The 19,037-nt window shown below is 38.5% G+C and overlaps 1 protein-coding gene across 14 annotated transcripts in view; it reads left to right on the top strand.

The window, feature by feature from the left end:
* The window catches only part of mycbp2 (MYC binding protein 2), a 70,283-nt gene that overhangs the window by 12,275 nt on the left and 38,971 nt on the right, over positions 1-19,037 (top strand). For 10 of the 14 annotated variants that reach the window (XM_028023358.1, XM_028023357.1, XM_028023350.1 and 7 more), the window contains exons 4-28: positions 3,099-3,252; positions 3,375-3,571; positions 4,518-4,760; positions 4,919-4,990; positions 5,375-5,471; positions 5,571-5,644; positions 7,141-7,279; positions 7,450-7,526; positions 9,272-9,476; positions 9,562-9,726; positions 9,838-9,996; positions 10,127-10,331; positions 10,438-10,583; positions 12,716-12,826; positions 13,148-13,252; positions 15,160-15,279; positions 15,357-15,438; positions 15,606-15,723; positions 16,541-16,899; positions 16,998-17,170; positions 17,491-17,616; positions 18,108-18,235; positions 18,399-18,490; positions 18,614-18,748; positions 18,838-18,921. In XM_028023358.1, the coding sequence (XP_027879159.1) occupies positions 3,099-3,252; positions 3,375-3,571; positions 4,518-4,760; positions 4,919-4,990; positions 5,375-5,471; positions 5,571-5,644; positions 7,141-7,279; positions 7,450-7,526; positions 9,272-9,476; positions 9,562-9,726; positions 9,838-9,996; positions 10,127-10,331; positions 10,438-10,583; positions 12,716-12,826; positions 13,148-13,252; positions 15,160-15,279; positions 15,357-15,438; positions 15,606-15,723; positions 16,541-16,899; positions 16,998-17,170; positions 17,491-17,616; positions 18,108-18,235; positions 18,399-18,490; positions 18,614-18,748; positions 18,838-18,921 (3,566 nt within the window). The remainder of the gene's footprint in view (positions 1-3,098; positions 3,253-3,374; positions 3,572-4,517; positions 4,761-4,918; positions 4,991-5,374; positions 5,472-5,570; positions 5,645-7,140; positions 7,280-7,449; positions 7,527-9,271; positions 9,477-9,561; positions 9,727-9,837; positions 9,997-10,126; positions 10,332-10,437; positions 10,584-12,715; positions 12,827-13,147; positions 13,253-15,159; positions 15,280-15,356; positions 15,439-15,605; positions 15,724-16,540; positions 16,900-16,997; positions 17,171-17,490; positions 17,617-18,107; positions 18,236-18,398; positions 18,491-18,613; positions 18,749-18,837; positions 18,922-19,037) is intronic. The other 4 variants (XM_028023360.1, XM_028023346.1, XM_028023351.1 and 1 more) reach the window with 3 other exon arrangements.

Here is a 19,037-nt window from a genome sequence, read left to right as displayed (position 1 = left end):
TTTTTTTGTTTACCTGTAAACTTTGTAATTTTGTTGATATTACCAGGAATACCTTTAAGCACTGATCAAAGAAGAATTGTTTTTGCTACAACTTTTCCCCTTGGTTTAGAACAGAGTCAACCTGTGGACTTTTGACATGTTGCTATGGCAGTGGTGTAATTAACGTATGACCCTTGTGCCTGGGTAATTACCTAGCCACTGCCATTTACTGTAACAAGATGGAATATTTTCTTAAGTGAGACAACATGGCTAGAGGTGATCATGTTTTTGTTTTCATGCGGTTATCAGAACTCAGGAATAAAGCAGCTGTTTGGAGACTAAGGGTCTGTAATGTTTGTTTACAACTATTGCAGGGACAATAAGGTGGTAAACTTAGCCTCTCAAGCAAACTGTCTACACACAATTATCTGCCAATTATTCACTGGTGAGAAAAAATAGGTTTGGTGCTTGACAGGTGTTGTGCACTGACAACAGAGAAAATAAGTAAAAAGATGTTTTCCATTTGTGGAAATTGGGTTAGAAATATAACTTAATGTTTTAATCTTTGAAAACAATATATATATATTTGTTTTGACATTTTCCACATTTCACTCACATTATCCCCAGTCCCTGATGGTTGGTAAGTGCTGTTAATAAAGGAACAATCAGTCTTATTTATGCTTATTGTGGCTTGAGTTGTAGTTACCAGAAATCTAGCATGTGTAAATTACAGTCTACTGATTCCTTAACATGTCACTTTGTTGTTGTACTATTTTTGCATACATGCAGCATGAGCTTAAATATGGGTGCAGGCTTGGACTCACAAATGCAGAACTGGACTAACATTTTGTTAATACAGTCACTCCTGAATGTGCCCCTGAAAAGTAAATGTTAATTATCTCCCGTTGTGCGGTACCGATTAAAAAGTTTTTGTATGTTCCTTTTTCGGAAGTCATCTTTCATTCACTCTTTTTTGCTTGAACAAGATTGCGTCTTGAGTGAATTACTGCATCAGAGATGGAAACCCAATAATCCCCTTCTTTAGTGACTCACTTCACCTCTTTCTGTTTGCACTGCACACTGAAGATGCTAACAGATCATCATCTGCAAAGAGCAAAGATGAGACCAGTCAACAAGGTCCAAAAAACACTCATTGACTGGAAAACTAATGCCACCCAAACCCTCCTCAGCTCAGACGTTCCACCCCAGCATGGAGGCCATTCTGCCTCTCCTGAATCTGACCCACTGTATAATTAAAACTGTTACTGAAGCAGTGTTTACCATGTAAATATTCCTCAGCAGTGTAGATTCTTTTACTATGGATTATGATAAAGAGATGTAAGTCTTCATGCTTACATAATCTCTGAGCCAAACACTTTGATGATACAATGCTTTTTAGGATTTAGTTTTAATTCCATTGTGTTGTAACTGTTGATGCCAAGATATATGTTGCAAATATGTGTTGGCAATGCTAACAACATGAATGTGTTGAGAAAACAATTCTTGAAATATGTTTTTAAAATTAATTCAGAAGTTATCATTGAATCTGTCCACTTTGTCTTTTTTTTATTGGACCTTTATGCAATAAAGCTTACTTTTTAGTTAGAGAAGAAGAGGTCTTCAATGGTATTGCAGCATTATTTGGTTGTCTAACAAGCCTGGTTAAAAAAGATGGGAAAGGACATCTGTTTCTGGGCCAAACTCTTCCACATATGTAAACATCCAATTTCAGTTGACATTCTACCCAACGTACTAATTTGATATTTAACCCTCTATGGTACACATAATGATGCAAGTTGGAAAAAAAATGTTTGGAATGGGTTTTTTTTCCCATAAAATAAACCAAGTAAACATAATAAAGACAAATTTAAAAAAATATTATTTTTTCATTTATTTTTTGTTGACTTGGCAACACTGTACCATAGCGGAAATGAATGAAAACAAGAGAGTTTGGCTTATTATTGTAAAAAACCTTTATTTAAATCTAAATAGTCTCCAGTAGCAATACTAGTAAACAATGAAACTCATTTGAAAGCTAAAAACAATTTAATTTATTGGCATATTTCATTGATATAATGGTTTTTATTTGATTTGAGTGTCTTGATCCTGCCGTCTTTGCCTTACTGCTTGTGAAAGCTGATGAAGCAGTTACTCTCAGCTTCCAGTGAAGAGGTGGATCTAGAAAACAAACAAATATCTTTAGTATGTTATGAACATGCCAGTCTAATGCAACACACAAAAAATAATTGCACGTTCACTCTCATTGTTGGCTCATAGTCTTCATCATCCTCACTGTCTCATTGTAAAGTTGCAAGCTGCTCATTTTCTTCAACACTAAATCCTAATGCATCATCACTACCATAAAAAAGGAACTGCTAGATTGGTTTTCTTCCTAAGAAACTATAAAACATTGTTGCATTAATGATGTAAATGGAAGACAGAATATCAAATATAGTCATATTCAATATGGAAAGGACTCAAAAAAAGCACGATTATAGCAGACTCTAGAAGATCAATATGCCGGGCTAGCAATACAATGCAACCTTAATGGTACAGTGTTGCCATATGGCAACATCAACATTTTAACAGTTTATTATTATTAAATTATCAAATACAGCACAATGAATCACAGAATAGTGAGCTTATCTCATTTATTGTTGAGTATGTATTTTTTTTTGTTGGTCAAAAAATGTCATAAAAATACTTTTCTTCATGATTTCTGAGGAGTCAAATGGTGAGACCCTTTCCCTGTGAAGAGGTCTGTAGAAAAGGGTGTCAAATTTCCCTCCATAAAGTTATGTAACAAATTTAAACACTGCTGTTGCTTTTCTTAGGGTCTCATCTCTCTTTCAGTGCTGTACATTGTAAAATTGGAGGTACTGTATGTGTGTGGAAGGGCTTCAGGTGATTTGTTGCCAAATAGCAACATTGTACCATAGAGGGTTAAGCTAACCCAATTAACTATGCATACTATAGGAGATTGAGCAGGATTCCAATCCTTTGTTAATCTACCTTTTGCATTAAAATATGCAGGAAGAAAAACATTTTGTGTTAGCAAAATGTCCAATATCTTTCCTCACTGACCCTTTACACAAACCTGCTTTCTTCCTCATCTGCAGATCATCGGCATCGGCCTGTGTGGGGTTTTTGAGCTGATTAAAGAGACTCGGTTCTCTCACCCGTTACTGTGCCTGCGCAGCCTTCAGGCTTTGTTGGACATGCTGCAGGGACAACAGCCAGAGGGTTTTCAGACAGAGCCTCCTGATGTGTTAGGTAAACTTATACTTAAACTTATACTTGCACTTGCCTTTCTATAATGGTAATTACTTATTATTCTATTCTATTTTCCAAATATCTAAGTCCTCCACTATTTTTTTATTTTGCTTTGTTTTTAGAGTCTCTTTTCCAGCTGCTGTTGGAGACCACAGTCCGGAGCACAGGGCCCAACGACCCAACTGGACAGGACATCACCGCTCTGTCTTGTGCATGCCTTTTCAGCCTTGTGGTGGCTTGGGGAGATACAGGCAAAATCCTGCAGGCTGTTTCTGCCATTCTCACAAATAATGGTAGCCATGCCTGTCAGACTATACAGGTAATTAACCACTAAGCTAACTTTAACAGGTTCAAATTAGCAGGTAGTCTGACAGATCAGCCTTATCCTCAAAATTATACAACATCCATTTTAAATCTTTTGGATCATTTTGCCAATCTCCCATTGAGTGATTCCAATAGTGACTATCTACCTGCAGGAGGTATCTCAGAGCTATTTTGTTCTAATTAGAGGTCATTACCTGTCATATTTCATAAGAAGACACCTAGTCCCAAATGGGAAGGAAAAACATGAATAAAAATTGGGTGTAGCATAAAGTTTTCTTGTTTTTTTCTCCAGTCCATTCTGGGCTGCAAAACATAACTTTAGCTGCCTTCGTCCATTTCCTCTGTGCACAGATGCTCAGGGCCATGTCTGGACAGCTCAAATTGAGTTTTGTAAAATGTCAAGCTGCTCTGATTCTCCTTTTTAATCATGTTACTCTGCTTGAATTCCTCTGTCGGTTAGCTAATCTTCTTTTTGCGTCTGCCTTTCGGCTTCTGCATCCTCTTTCTCTTGTTTTGTTTCGGCCTAAAAGGGAAAAAAAAAAAAAACGCTTCAGTTGTATGTAGAAAGAACTCTATACTTGATCAAGAATTCACCGGACCTCTCTAGACTCACAAATTTTATCCCTCTCTATGCTAATAAATGCGCTTATATTTTATGTATTACCTGAATTGTGAATCATCACAATGTCGGAGTGGTACAAAGTGTGCTGCTTGGTTGTGCATGGGTAAACATTTGTGAGATCAGTGGCATTTGAAGTCACTTTCATGTTAATGGTGTCAGTTTGTGTGTTGTGTTAAAATGCATTTAGACAGAAATGTAAACATACAGTTTACGAAACATTAGTATAATTTGCCTCAGATCTGCTGCAAATGTAAATATCAGGAAGTTCCACCTTTTTCTAATCAGAGGTTTACTTCCCTGTCTTGTTCAATCAAACCAGGTCCCCACCATATTGAATGCACTACAGCGAAGTGTCCAGGCTGTCCTGGTGGGGAAAATCCAAATCCAGGACTGGTTTGGAAATGGCATCAAACGTGCTGCACTGATGAACAAATGGGTCCTTAAGGAAGTATCCATCGATGAAGACGAGCGCTGTCTTCTACAAACTGATGGTTCTTTCTTGTATTTGCTCTGCAAGGATGGACTCTACAAAGCTGGATCTGGATATAGTGGTACCGTCAGGGTATGTGACTCTTCAAGTTTTGCTTTTTCAAGTTGTTGGAAACATAAGACAAGAGGCTAGAGAAGCCCACAGCATGTAACTTCAGCAACTTCGAAAAAATTACATTCAGCAAAGCATTAGTGGAGGTTGTCAACTTACCGAAGCTCAATTCCGCACAGGGACACGTCTACAACTCCACTTCTCGAATCAGGAATCGAAAGGAGAAAAGGTCATGGCTTGGCTTTGCTCAGGTAACTAGTACAGCCTCTGTTTTGCATAAGAAATATTTTAAAAAAAAACATTTAATATGATAAATTTTGCTGTGAAGTATCAAATATCAAGTTGTTCAGGTCTTTCAAGTCATGGCTTAAAATGTTTTTTGTTTTTACATTTTCTATTCATGTTTTTTAAAGAAATCTCTATGGCGAAATCTCTTTTACTGTTTAAAAGCTTATTATCTAAGTAGCTTTTCTCTACTTAAAGCAAGAAAATCCATTGAGATATTTTCCTATTTTTATAGGAAAATATTTAGCTTATTTTCTCTTAAGCTAACATTAGCATAATAGGTAATGCTGCAAAGCACAAGAGTCGGCTGTAATTTTAGATGAGTAATAGTGTCTGTGTTGTGTCCTCAGGGGTACTTGTTGTATCGGGACACAAGTAACCACAGTATGTCGGCTATCAAGATCAACCCTGAGACCCTGGAACATGAGGGGGTGGTCACCATGCCAGGTACAAAGGAAACACATTTACATGCTTTCATCAATGTGCTGTTAAATTAGGCCAACATTAACTTAAGCAAGACTATATTCACATTGTCTCTTGCTGTAGGTCAACATTCGGATGGACAAAACATCATATTCACAGACGGAGAGTACATTAACCAAATAGCAGCCTGCAAAGATGTAAGTTTTTATAGGTTTTTGTTATTCTTACATTGTATCTACTATAATAGCTATAAAAATATTTCAAGCTTTCCACATCTTTCAGAAGAAGGCTTAAAGCTACATTTATAAGAGTCCCTAACTTTTTATTACTAATCCTGGAAAGAAAGCACAAGCAGCACACCAAATGGAGAAAGCTGATAACTTGCTTTAAAAAGTAAAGTCAATCAGTTTTCCTTATTCTCGGATGTTTAAAAGAGTCAAATAGTCCCTGGGAATATCTCTAAACATCTAACTTTTGTCTTCATTATTATCCAGGGAAGTTGTTGGAGAGTTCTTTTAGACAGCTGACTGGCAGTGCGCAGTAGCTAGTGAGGGAGGGGCAGCACTGAATTAGTCGACTCTCCATAAAACAAGAGAAAACTCTGTTTGTTCTGGCACTTTCTCTGGTGCCTCATTAAAAAAAGATTTAAACATTATGATGGAAGATTTTAGCAGTTTCAAATTTGAAATAAATAAAAAAAAGAAAACAAAATCTTGTTATACTTTGATACCACTACCAACCCATGGCTACCCTTTACTAGAATGCACCAGTTAAACTTAAGGCAATTATAAAAATTGAATCACATTCAGACTATATTTCAACTGAGAATATTCTTAGATAATAAATGAATGTAAATGGACTTCAAATAGTATTTTTCTTAGTCAAACTGAGGTTAGTTGCCTCTCTTTATTCTCTTTGTATAGCACATGTTTCTCTCCCTGAAATCCGCAGTTGATCATCAGCTGTGCCACAGAGAGGCCTCACATTGTATCCCTTCATCTAGATGTGTGTGGGCGTGGCAGCTGCGGCCCCACATGTGTGTACTCTCCAGAGAGCTTAACCTCTCTAGCGAAAGCACTTTGTAATGGGAGTGGGGGCAGGGTAATACGTGAAATCCATACACGCACTGTAAGAAGAAGCCTTTTTCCCAGCTAATTGTATGGATGGAGTACTGTTTGGAGGGGAGGAGTTTGTCTGCATTCGTCACTGCAAAAGCTGCACAGACCACTTACAGTTAATTGATTGGATGAATGTCCAATACATGACTGTGATCACTGCCATGCTGAGTTATAGTTTCTGTTCACTTGAAGTCGATTCTTGTTTTCTGCTCTGTAAATAGTTGCTTTTGTCTACATTTCTTTACTGCCTCACTTGCGTCTCTGGCAGATATATCATTTTACAGGCACAGAGCTGAGTCAAGTAGGATTTAAGTCGAGATGCTTTGATCTCTTAGAAATAATTTTAATTAAAAAAAAAAACTGTGCATGTATTTGTAATATAAACCACAAGTTTATTATGTTGACCCAGATTTTCTGCAGCTAATAGAACTTATTGGTTGTTTAAATGGTTGCAGCTGGGTTAACAACATTCAGTGACAGTGTTTATGTTTAATATGCCTTAAATGCCAAACTGTAACAGTTTTATGTTGTGAAGTCAAACAACGTTTCCCCCTGTGACGCCCTCACTCCTGCAGGATGGTTTTGTTGTGCGGATCTACACCATGAGTACAGACCCGGCTCTGCAGCAGGAGCTGCAGCTGAAGTTGGCGAGGAAATGCCTGCACGCCTGTGGCATCTCTCTCTTCGACCTTGAAAAGGATCTACACATCATCAGTAAGTGATACAAAATGAGTCTGTGGGTGCTGAGTGTCATATGGGGCTTTACAGCTGCAACAAGTACTTAGTTGTTGTAGGAGTGTGTGATAGGCTGGAAAAATTTTTATTTTTTTAAATTCATGCTATCCTGCAGGATGTTTTTTTTCAGTCATCTGTTTTTCTCTTAGGCACTGGCTTTGATGAAGAGGCAGCATTGCTTGGAGCTGGCAGGGAGTTTGCTCTGATGAAAACTGCCTCTGGAAAGGTGAGCAGTCGGGTGTCTGAACATTTAAGAGTAATGAAAGTTATCGCAGCGTCAACAGCTAAGCTTTTATCTTGATAAGGGTAAGCCAAACTCTCTGCCTCTAAAAGTTTATGTAAGTAATTTCAGTGCACTTTTCCCCCACTTTACAGATACTATTAATAATCATCTAAATAACATATATTTGGTACATAGAAGCTGTATTAACCGAGCTAGGAATTCATTTTTTCAGAGGCTCTTTTTCTGATTAAGCCTGGTAGCATGTTTTTAGAAAGATTGAAGATCCTACGGGTGAAACTGCATCATGTGTACGATAAATCATTTTCTTTGGAGCACATTCAGTGAGTACTAAGTTGAAGAAAATAATTTACATATTTTGAAAGTGTCTCATCTTGATGAGAGCGCTTACTATGTAGGTGGTTTAAACCAGTGCTTCCAAACCCTGGTCCTCAAGGCACACTGTCCTACATGTTTTAGAGGTTTCCCTGCTTTAATGTGCCTGATTTCAACTGATTGCAGTTCAACCAACGCCTGTTAATCAGTCATCAATTGAAATCAGTTGGACTGAAGCAAGGAAATACCTAAAACATGCAGGGCAGTGTGCCTTGAGAACCAGGGTTGGGAAACACTGGTTTAGGGTGTGTTGGAGGGTGTGGTTGGTTGTACGTTGAGTCTAGGTGTGGTGCAGTGTGCCTGTTTTGCAGATAGCAGCTCATGTTAGCGACATTGTGCACGTTTTATGTGCCTGATTTCAAAGCATTTTATCCGCAGTTCCCCCTCCCCCACACCATCTTTGTTATGTCTATAATAATGTCTTTAATAATCTATAATGTGTATAATCTATAATGTCTATAATAATAATGACTATTATTTATAATAGTCATTGCCTAGCTGCACATTCAGAACTGAATTTAAACTGAATTAATTCACATTAATTTTTCAATACATAAGCAACAAGCAATTAATTAGATGGCATCTCACTCATATTTTTTAATGAAAAAAAAAGATTATTTTTTAATAATAGATTAAAAAAATAATCTATTATGATGCAACACATTAGTTTGCTAGATGACTGGATTACTGTCATCTAGCAAAACAACATGACCTTTGGTTTGTTATTTGGTTTATGCTCTCCTGTTCACTCTACTTACATAAAGTAGAGGGAATAATAATAATTTATTATAATAATAATTTAGAATTAATTATAAATAATACATTTTTAGTAATAATTTGTCAAATTTATTATTGTGAATATGTATTCGCATATTTTTCTATTTTAGAGTATAACTCTACTTCCTATGATTGATAAATAATACTGACTTTTTATTAGAAAATTTATCGTTTTAAGCATATGATCTTTAATATTGGCCACTTTTAAAGAACTGAAGCATTGTCGTTCTTCATAAATGATATCAGCCATGCTATTACTTTGCCAATACTTACCTCAGCGATGAATAAAGAGCAAAGTGAGGAATACGACTAAGCTGCAGCTTTATTCCTTTTCTTGTCTTTGTTGTTCTTGCAAATTTACATCTGGTCTCGCTGCCTGCATGCAGCAGGCTCTAGTGAGTTGCCAACCAAAACAAAAAAAGCTGATTTCAGGCTATCAAGCCTGTAACAGTTCATTTCTTGATTTTCTTTTGTTGTTGTTGAGGTTGAAACTCTACCATAGTGTGTGCGAAAATTCTCTTTCTAATATAGTTAAAACTTAATTTTAACAACAATCTTCCAACATGTTCTTTTCTCAGATCTACTACACAGGAAAGTACCAGAGCCTCGGTATTAAGCAGGGTGGCCCATCAGCCGGTAAATGGGTGGAGCTGCCCATCACAAAGTCTCCGAAGATCATTCAGTTCTCAGTCGGCCATGATGGCTCCCACGCCCTTCTAGTGGCTGAAGACGGGAGCGTTTTCTTCACTGGCTCTGCCAGCAAGGGAGAGGACGGGGAATCCAGTAGGATATATTCCCAACTACATTTAAACATTCATAAAGTAACATTGGGTGTTGATTTAAGCAGACGTCTTATTTCCCGTTGCAGCTAAAAGCCGCAGGCAGCCCAAGCCGTACAAACCCAAGAAGATGATAAAACTGGAGACAAAGACAGCTGTGTGTACGGCTTGCAATAACGGCAGCAGCAGCATCGTCACAAAGGATGGAGAGCTTTATATGTTTGGCAAGGATGCCATTTACAGTGACAGCACCTGTAAGTTAACAGGAGTATTTCAGCTTTTCTTTTGAGAACAAGTTTGGCACTTGCTTGAACAGGATTTCTTTTGTTTTTGTTTTGTCATAATCACTTCATGTCTCTCCACAGGCCAAGTGACAGATCTTAAAGGCCATTTTGTAACTCAGGTTGCCATGGGAAAGGCTCATACGTGTGTTCTCACTAAGAATGGAGAAGTGTGGACATTTGGGGTTAATAACAAGGGCCAGTGTGGCAGAGACACTGGAGCCATGAGCCAGGCAGGGAAAGGTGAGCAGATGGACGGCAGACTAAACCAGTAGCCATAACAATACACACCAGCTATTCTAATAGACTTACGTTAGCACTGCGATGTCATCAGACTAATTTATCGTTCTGCTGGTGCTCGTGTTTATTGTAGCATTTGGCGTTGAGAGCATGGCCACGGCCATGGATGAGGACTTGGAGGACGAGCTGGAGGACAAGGAAGAGAAGAGCATGATGTGTCAGCCGGGCATGCACAAGTGGAAGCTGGACCAGTGCATGGTTTGCACTGTGTGTGGAGACTGCACTGGGTACGGTGCCAGTTGTGTCAGCAGTGGGCGGCCAGACAGAGTACCAGGAGGGTAAGCTGGCGATGGAATAAGAACGTGTTTATGTGCAGTACGTTTAAAGTTATTAATTATAATGTAATAATTGACCTTTATCTGTTTGTGTTTATTTTTGGGCTAGTATCTGTGGTTGTGGGTCTGGAGAGTCTGGCTGCTCAGCGTGTGGTTGTTGTAAGGCCTGCGCCAGGGAGCTGGACGGTCAGGAAGCCCGGCAGCGGGGGATCTTTGATGCTGTGAAGGAGATGATTCCACTGGATCTACTGCTAGGTATTTCACCACTTCTATCTTATCACTTTATGCCTCATTTTAATTAAGCATGCAAACAGACAAAATATAAGCACGGATGTTTGCAAGTGCCTACCATTTAGAGGTCGAATGCATTCTAGTCAAAAAAATAAATAAATAAAAAATTGTAATTGTTGCCAAATTATCCTGATATTCATGCCATATCATCACATACGACTCAAACGTTTTGCTACAGCTCTACATAAGTAAAATTAAACTTTTTTTTTCTTTTTTTGAGAAATCTAAATGTAATACAAAAAATATAAATTAATATATTAAAAAGTCCTCTGTTCAGTTGTTTTATATAATACAACTTAATTTATGTGCTTGTAGAAGTCTGTTTTTGGGAGGATAGAGTTTATCTTGATGTTTTACAAAAGAAAACTCACAAATGGAAAACTCACCTGGATTTGCTAGTTATAAAAAGTGACTTTAATTTACTTAAATAATTAGCCTCGAAATATCTTTAAATAAACTTTTCTTCTCGTTCTTGCATTTTCACACTTATTTTTCACTTTTTATTTTTTTTTCCTTTGTGCATAAATGGTTTGCAGCGGACTCATCACTTGTCTTGTTTGTGTCTCACATAAATCCAGGCTCATATGCATGTTACAATCTTAACCACAATTGTTTATTGTTGTAATAGCGTCTCTAAAATTGATTAGGAAAAAGAAAATTACTGTCTAAATTAGAGCAATGTACAAAAGCTTTGACTCATCGTTTGTATAATGAATTTTTAGAATTTGTTTATAACTCTTAGCTGTGTTTTTCAGGCCTGTCATTTCTTTTGTTAAATTTGTAAAAAAAAAAAAAAAATATAACAAAGTGTGACATCAAGACATTCCTAAAGTAAAACAGACAATAAGAGAACTTGCTTTCAGTCTAGCCTTTGTTATTCTTTCTTACATTTTCCAAAGGATACCAGTTTCAGATGCTGATCATTTATTGTAGATACAGTGTGTTTTAAGGCCCCTTTCTGTTTATTTTGTCTGCTACTTGTCCACTATTTCCATTGTGTGCAGACTCTGTACTCGACAAGGGGGAAGCATTGAGCAAAGAACTAAGCAGAAATGAAAGGAAAAGAAAGATTTTGAGACTTTGGCTGAAATGTACAGTACAGACCAAAGGTTTGGACACAACTGTGTGTCCAAACTTTTGGTCCGTACTCAATACAGACCAAAAGTTTGGACACACTTTCTAATTGAATTCAATGAGAAGGTGTGTCCAAACCTTTGGTCTGTACTGTACTTTAAAAGTTTTCTGCTTTAAAACAAAATTTAAATAAATGACCAAGCCTTTTGCTAGTGCTGTACATACATGTGTGAGTGGTGTGTTTGAGCTCTTCATGAACACTTGCCTTCACACACAGTACCTGGCAAAAGCATCCCTGGCCCTTGAACTTATTAACTTTTTATCACATTGCAGTGACAAACTTTGCTTAAATTTCGTTGTCCTTGTGACAATGACAATAAAGATTTATCTCTATCTCAACAAGTAATGCACAATTGGGAAGCGGAATAAAAACGATAAATAATTTTCTAGATTGGAAAAGTATTGTATTTGTAATCAGTTTGAGGCTGCAAGACATACAGCCAGAGTCAGATGTGCTGTGCTGGTACAAACTTAACTCAAAAGACTTAGAGCTGTAATTGCAGTAAAAGCTAGTTTTACATAGTATTGACTCAAGAGGGTTGATGACAGATCGAAGTTATATTTTTTAGTTTCTTTTTAAGTAGAAAATCAACTCTTCCACTTCACAATCATGTACTAGTTTGTGTTTGATTGAGTCATAAACTCCCAAAGACATACTGTTTAGTTTGTCATCGTAATGTGAAAAAGTTCAAGATACATGAGCTGTTGTTTAAGGCCATTAGTACACAATATGCTACCAATATTACATTCTTCTTTGCAGTTGTCTGAATGCTGTATTCCATGAACTTGTCAGTGTTCACTCTGTTAAAATGCTTGTGTTGCACAGTCACTTGCTTTCTCCATCAAGTCCCTCCTTTGCTCATTGATGTTTGTCTTGTTCTGCTCTGCTCTGCCTCATCCTCCCACCTCCGGCTTCATCCCGTTTGGGGCGCCCTTTACCCCGGGGCCTTTTATGTTTTCAGCTGTGCCTGTCCCTCCCCCTCCAGGAGTTAACATCGAGGAGCACCTTCAGATCCGCCAGGAGGAGAAGCGTCAGAGAATCAACCGCCGGCATAGGTTGGAGGAGGGAAGAGGTATGGCCCAAAAGATGGAGAAGAATGCGGTTTGGAAATAACGTTTTAATGCTTCAAAGTGTTGGTGGGGATATTCAGGATACCTGGCTGCTGGGATGGATTATGAAAATGTGGATTGACTGACAGTAGGTCTATCCTTTATAGTTTTGGATTGTTTACAGATGTGAGGCAAGAACTTGGGTTTTGTGTGCCTTGGTGACTTCCCTCTTCCTTGTCACATATTTTTCCTTGTCTGTGTATTGTTGTGATGTAGTATTACCATGTATTTCTATCCCATTTGTGAGCATTGTGCATGCATGTGAAAGTTTTTTTCTCCCCCAGGCCCCCTTGTTTTTCCTGGTCCCATTTTTATGAACCAGCGTGAGCAGGCCCTAGCCAGAATAAGACCCCTTCAGGCACTCAGGCATAAACGGGACAAGCACAAAGGTACTATGGTCTTCACTAATTCAGCGGGTGCGGAGACGCCCCTTTGACCCATCTCCCAATCTGGCTGTCCCGTCCACCTCCTTTCACTCTCTGAAGGAAGGACTCTTTAAAGTCTGCACCAGGATAAACACCTGCTGGCATGGAGGACTGTAAACTCAGTAGAGCTAGTTAAGGACTTCTTTACAGAAAAGGTTTATTATTAGGGATTTGCTGATTAGCATTTTTTTTTCTTGTCCCTGATACTGATATGCTTCATTAAAACAATACTATGAGTAAACCATTTCTAAATCAGTTTCACATTATCATCAATTACATCATTGATGCTACAGCAGCCATTTGTCTTGACAGCAACATATGTTGTCTCAGTAAAACCTTTATGTTTCTAAAAATGCATCTGATTTTACACGTACAGCCAGTCGTCAGTAAAGTAATGACTTTCTCCTGCTGAGGCTTTTATGACCAGCAGTTTTAGTTGGACAAATTTACGGACACCGGTTTAGAATTTGTATGTCATTGTATATCCCTGCAAATAGTTAAAGGTCATAGACAAAATTATCACTCTTAAAAATAACTTGCTTTTCACAAAATAATTATAAATAATCCGATAATTAACCATTCCTAGACGCAAGATAATTTTTTTTTTAGATGTTATACAAGTAACATATTTCACTTAATCCACCTAATGTGTGCAGACAAAACATACAGAAAGCTGTTCCCTGCTTCATAAACATACTACTTTGTTCTAAAAGTTGTAAAATTGACAGCTGGTGTTCTTGTTGCACTTTAAGCAGATCTTTCCTAAATGTGTACAGTGTGTGGAAACAGAAAGCTGCTGCAGCCAACACTGTTTCTCTTTTTCCCCATTATAAATAATTTAAAAAAATACTTCAACTTTTTTTGGGAAAATACAGATTTTTTTTTTAGATCAGCAAAGTAATGTGCAAAGTCAGTTCTGCACACCAAAAGAAGGTTATTGTAAAACGTTGGCTGAGCAAAATGTGACTGGATAACATGGATCAGGAGATGAGTTTAGTTGGGGAAACTGTTATTGGTAAATGAAAAATCGGTCTCTGTAATACATCTGCTGATTATGCACTTTCAAAAATGGTTTTCTAAGGACAAAAGTCAGAATTAATAAATGGTTTAGCTTCAATTTCTACGGAAAATACCCTGCAATACTATGACACTTGTCATGTGTGTTTTTCCATTCTTCTATAAAGTTATGATATTGCTGTACTTTGCCGCTCTTCCTTTTTGTGTTTTTATTTTAGTAATTTGCAGAGTGTTTATTTTACTGCATGACATACCTGCCAGCTCAAAATATGCAGCACGTGCTTGTTAGTTTGTTTTGAGCTGCCCGTTTTTGAAAGTGTCTTGATTGGTGAGCGGTTCAGATTTGCAGAGGACTGTAGCGTTGCAGACCCAGCTAGTTGGTGAATTATCCAGTCTTCAGAAATTTGTGCCCTGAGCCTTGTCCTAAAAAAAAAAAAAAGAAGCAGGGATAGGCTGCTGAGTGAGAGCGTTGAAGAAAGCAGAGGATTATTCCTTCACTGTAAAATCTGTTTTTTAAACAGCTCCAGGTTTGAAAAGATCGAGAAAATGTCCAGTCATACTTTAGCCCTGTGATTTTTTTTGTTCTCTTTTTGGATTAATGCATGTAAGAAATTTTGAATTTAAAATGCCCTGATGCCAAACGGCCCTTTTCCTGCACAACCGTTAGCCCCTCCCTTCTATTCTAGCATGTTTTCCCCTTTTTTCCTCTCATTTTCTTTTGATGCCTCTTTCCCCTCTAGCTCTGTTTCTCAGGACTCTGCAGAGACACCCACCTCGGCGCTCTAAAGCCGCCACTACACTTCTCGGTATTTACTCTCCATTCGGATATGCTGACTTCAGTGTTTATCTTCTAGATGGTAGCAGTGAGCGCGGAGAGAAGGATGCCAGCAAAATTACCACTTATCCCCCCGGGGCGGTGAGGTTTGACAGTGAGCTGCGAGCCGTTCAAGTCAGCTGCGGTTTTCACCACTCAGGTAAGCGCTTTCTTGCGTTGCTGCTTTAGCCCTTTGATGGTTTTGTCTGGTTGCTATAAACAAAACTTGCTTTACAGTGGTGCTGATGGAGAATGGAGATGTCTTCACGTTTGGGTATGGCCAACACGGTCAGCTTGGTCATGGAGACGTCAACTCCAGGTAACAGATTGATGATTTGCAATGTTGTTAGAAATTTATAGGAATGGCCACAATAGCTGGAGTTCTGCAGCTACATTCTGGAGCCCAGATCTGTTTAATGGGTTAGGTTGTTGAAACACAGGCAGTTCTTCAAACTAGCCAGCTAATTCAACATTTCTACCATGCAGGGGCTCTCCGACTCTGGTTCAGGCTCTGCCGGGACCGAGTGTCCAGGTGACGGCAGGCAGTAATCACACGGCCGTTCTCCTCATGGATGGGCAGGTCTTCACTTTTGGGAGCTTCTCGGTGAGAAAATGTAGCAATATAGTCTTCTGCCTACACATGGTCTGGATAATTCTTATGGCATAATAAAGTTGAGTAAAAATTATGATTTGACAGTAGTGACCAGGGTGTCCGTATATCCTTAAAAAGTCGTAAAATGTCTTAAATTTATTGGGAAAATGCAAGTTGGCCTTAAGTACGTTACAGGTCTTACATTTTGTCGTGGCAGGACTGTTTAATCTTGAAGAGTTAGGTAGTGTTTTTTTTTCTCGAGGAATATTTCTGTTGGGTAAAAGTTTGAGTCAAGTGCAGACGTCTTTATTGTTTTCGCCACTTTCTCACTTCTTTTGCGAACCTACATGAGACTAAAGCAAACAAAATAAAAACTTTTAAGTTGGGCACTAAGGAGGTTGAGACTTTACAGAGCAACATGCAGTGTGAGAAGGACAAAGCTGCTGCTTAGAGCCACAAACAGACCCCAGAAATTTCAGTTTTTGAGATGTTTGATCATAATACAGCAGAATCCCCCAAAGACCCCCTGTACTTATAGTATTTTTGCCTTAAATTTTATTCAAGATGGCCTTAAAACGTCTTGAATTTGACTTGCTGAATCCCGCAGATATCCTGTTAATATAAAAAACAAAAACATAATGTGATCTAATTTATTTTGTCAAATGGCAACAACAATAAAATCAGTTCTCCCATCTTATTAAAAGAACTTTTGAATCTGTAATGTTCAAAACTTTAGTGTAATAACTGTACAGATCTTTTCATAATAAGCGCTTGTTTGCTTGGTTGCATTTCTTTTGCATTTCAGTCTGAATGTTTGCTTACTTTGTAGAAAGGGCAGTTGGGCCGGCCCATCCTGGACATGCCCTACTGGAACGCCAAGCCGTCACCCATGCCCAACATTGGTGCCAAATACGGACGAAAGGCCACCTGGATCGGCGCCAGCGGAGATCAGACGTTCCTGCGGATCGATGAGGCCCTCATCAACTCTCACGTCCTGGCTACTTCTGAGATCTTTGCCAGCAAGCACATCATTGGGCTTGTTCCATCCTCTGTGTCTGAGCCGCCTCCTTTTAAATGTTTGCTGATCAACAAAATGGACGGAAGTTGCAGAACATTCAACGACTCTGAGCAGGAGGACCTGCAGGGGTTCGGCCTCTGTCTGGACCCGGTTTATGATGTCATATGGAGGTAAATCCTTGCAGTCTTTTAAGTGAACAGCTTTTCAATATTTGCTTGATTATAAGACCTGGACTTCAAAATCTTTTAATCCCAACTATTTTTTGAAGGTTCCTGCCGGCTTCAAAAGAGATGTGGTGTTACAACGCAGTAATAGCCGATGCTAGGATGCCCTCTGCAACAGATCTACAGGCTCGTTGTAGCATTCTCAGTCCAGAACTTGCATTGCCCTCGGGATCCCATGCAACCACCACTCGTTCCCATGGAGCTCTACACATTCTTGGTAATCCTCATATTCCTGACATATTATTTAATAAACGCCTGTTAAGATCTCCAGTGATTTATTTATAATTTTTTTCATTATATTTAATTATAAGTATTACCATGTCAGCATCTTGTAAAAATAAGTAACACCTGTTTTTTTTAAAATCCTTGTAAATTTTATTATTATGCTGCGATATTGAGCTTTTTCTCACATTTTTAATCTTATCTCAAACCTACTGTTTTGTTTCAGCAAAATTAGAGTATTATTTGTGAGCTACGGGGTAAACTAACGTGATCAGAATTAGTTGACGTGCTGAAAAACTGTTTTTTTCGCTGCAGGTTGCCTGGATACATTAGCCGCCATGCAGGAGCTGAAGATGGGTGTAGCGAGCGCAGAAGAAGAAACCCAGGCAGTGATGAAGGTCTACTCAAAGGAGGACTACAGTGTTGTAAACCGCTTTGAAAGTAAGATGGAGTTAATGCTCAGAGTGAAAGCCAATGCACAGATTTTGGTTGTTGCATCCTTGAATTATTGAAAAAAATATCCAGAAATAAAACGTTTTATGTCTTCAGTTTATAAACCAACCTATCAACATTTATTTGATTTATTTCACCTGGCATTTTTACTAGATTTTTTTTCTAGTCCTCCTGTTTAAAAGCTCTGTCCTTTCAGTCTGTTCAGTTTTGTTTGCTGGTTCTACACCACACATATTTGAAGCCTGATGGTTTGCACATTGTGCAAATCCATAAATATGTCAAAGTGTCAGAGACTCCTGTTTTTCATTTATATTTTAAAAACTGTCTTGAATCGCTTCGAATCTGAAACTAGAGTACTAGGGAACCTTTCTGGAAAAAACTCCAATAAACTCTGAGGAACCCGATTTACAACTAATGGCTAATGAACTCTTTTTAGTCGGTATAGCTTAGCTTCATTGATGCCATGATTAATCTCATAGGTCACGGAGGTGGCTGGGGTTACTCAGCTCACTCTGTGGAGGCCATCCGTTTCTGTGCTGATGCCGACATCCTGCTGGGTGGGCTGGGCCTGTTCGGCGGACGAGGGGAGTACACGGCTAAGATCAAGGTGGGAAATTTTGGCAATTTTCTGTAAGAGCTGATCATTTAACCTCTTAACATGTGCTGCTTAGAGTATTTTGCACATATAGATGTTGTTGGTAGTTGTAATGTAGTACTCAAACTCTTAAAAAAGAATAAGGAGAGACTCCTTTCTTAAACAAAATGTGTAGCTTTTTGAGCTGGGACCCGACGGAGGCGACCATGAGACAGATGGAGATCTGCTAGCTGAGACCGATGTTCTGGCTTATGACTGTGCTGCCAGGTACGAATGATGTTTCCTTGTTTTTTTTCCCCCTTAGTACATTAGGTTCCCCTTAATGTCCTTTGATTGTTTTGTGATCTGCCTTCTTGCATTACTTAAATTGACAGTTCTTTTTGTTTTCAGGGAGAAATACGCCATGATGTTTGACGAGCCGGTGCTGCTGCAGCTGGGCTGGTGGTACGTGGCGTGGGCCAGAGTCTCTGGCCCTAGCAGCGACTGCGGTTCCCACGGACAGGCAACCATCACAACTGACGATGGGTGAAACATTATTGCATTTAAGCTAATAAATATATTTTAAACCCTTGAATTAGTGTATCAAATGTATGTTTTTTTTTTGCTTTTTTTAGTGTTGTCTTCCAGTTCAAAAGCTCCAAGAAATCCAACAATGGTACAGATGTTAATGCGGGTCAGATACCTCAGCTGCTTTATAGGCAAGCAGAGCTACATTTCTACATTCTGTTGAAAGTTAATTAAGTATTGAAATGCCTGGAAAAGATATTCATATATTTTGTATTTTTCCACACTTTGTAAAACGTATTCATTTGCG

Source organism: Xiphophorus couchianus, chromosome 7 (assembly GCF_001444195.1).
Source record: "Xiphophorus couchianus chromosome 7, X_couchianus-1.0, whole genome shotgun sequence".
Taxonomy (NCBI): Eukaryota; Metazoa; Chordata; class Actinopteri; order Cyprinodontiformes; family Poeciliidae; genus Xiphophorus; species Xiphophorus couchianus.
The sequence above is the reverse complement of the archived record's forward strand: the minus strand, read 5'-3'. Positions and strand labels throughout refer to the sequence as shown.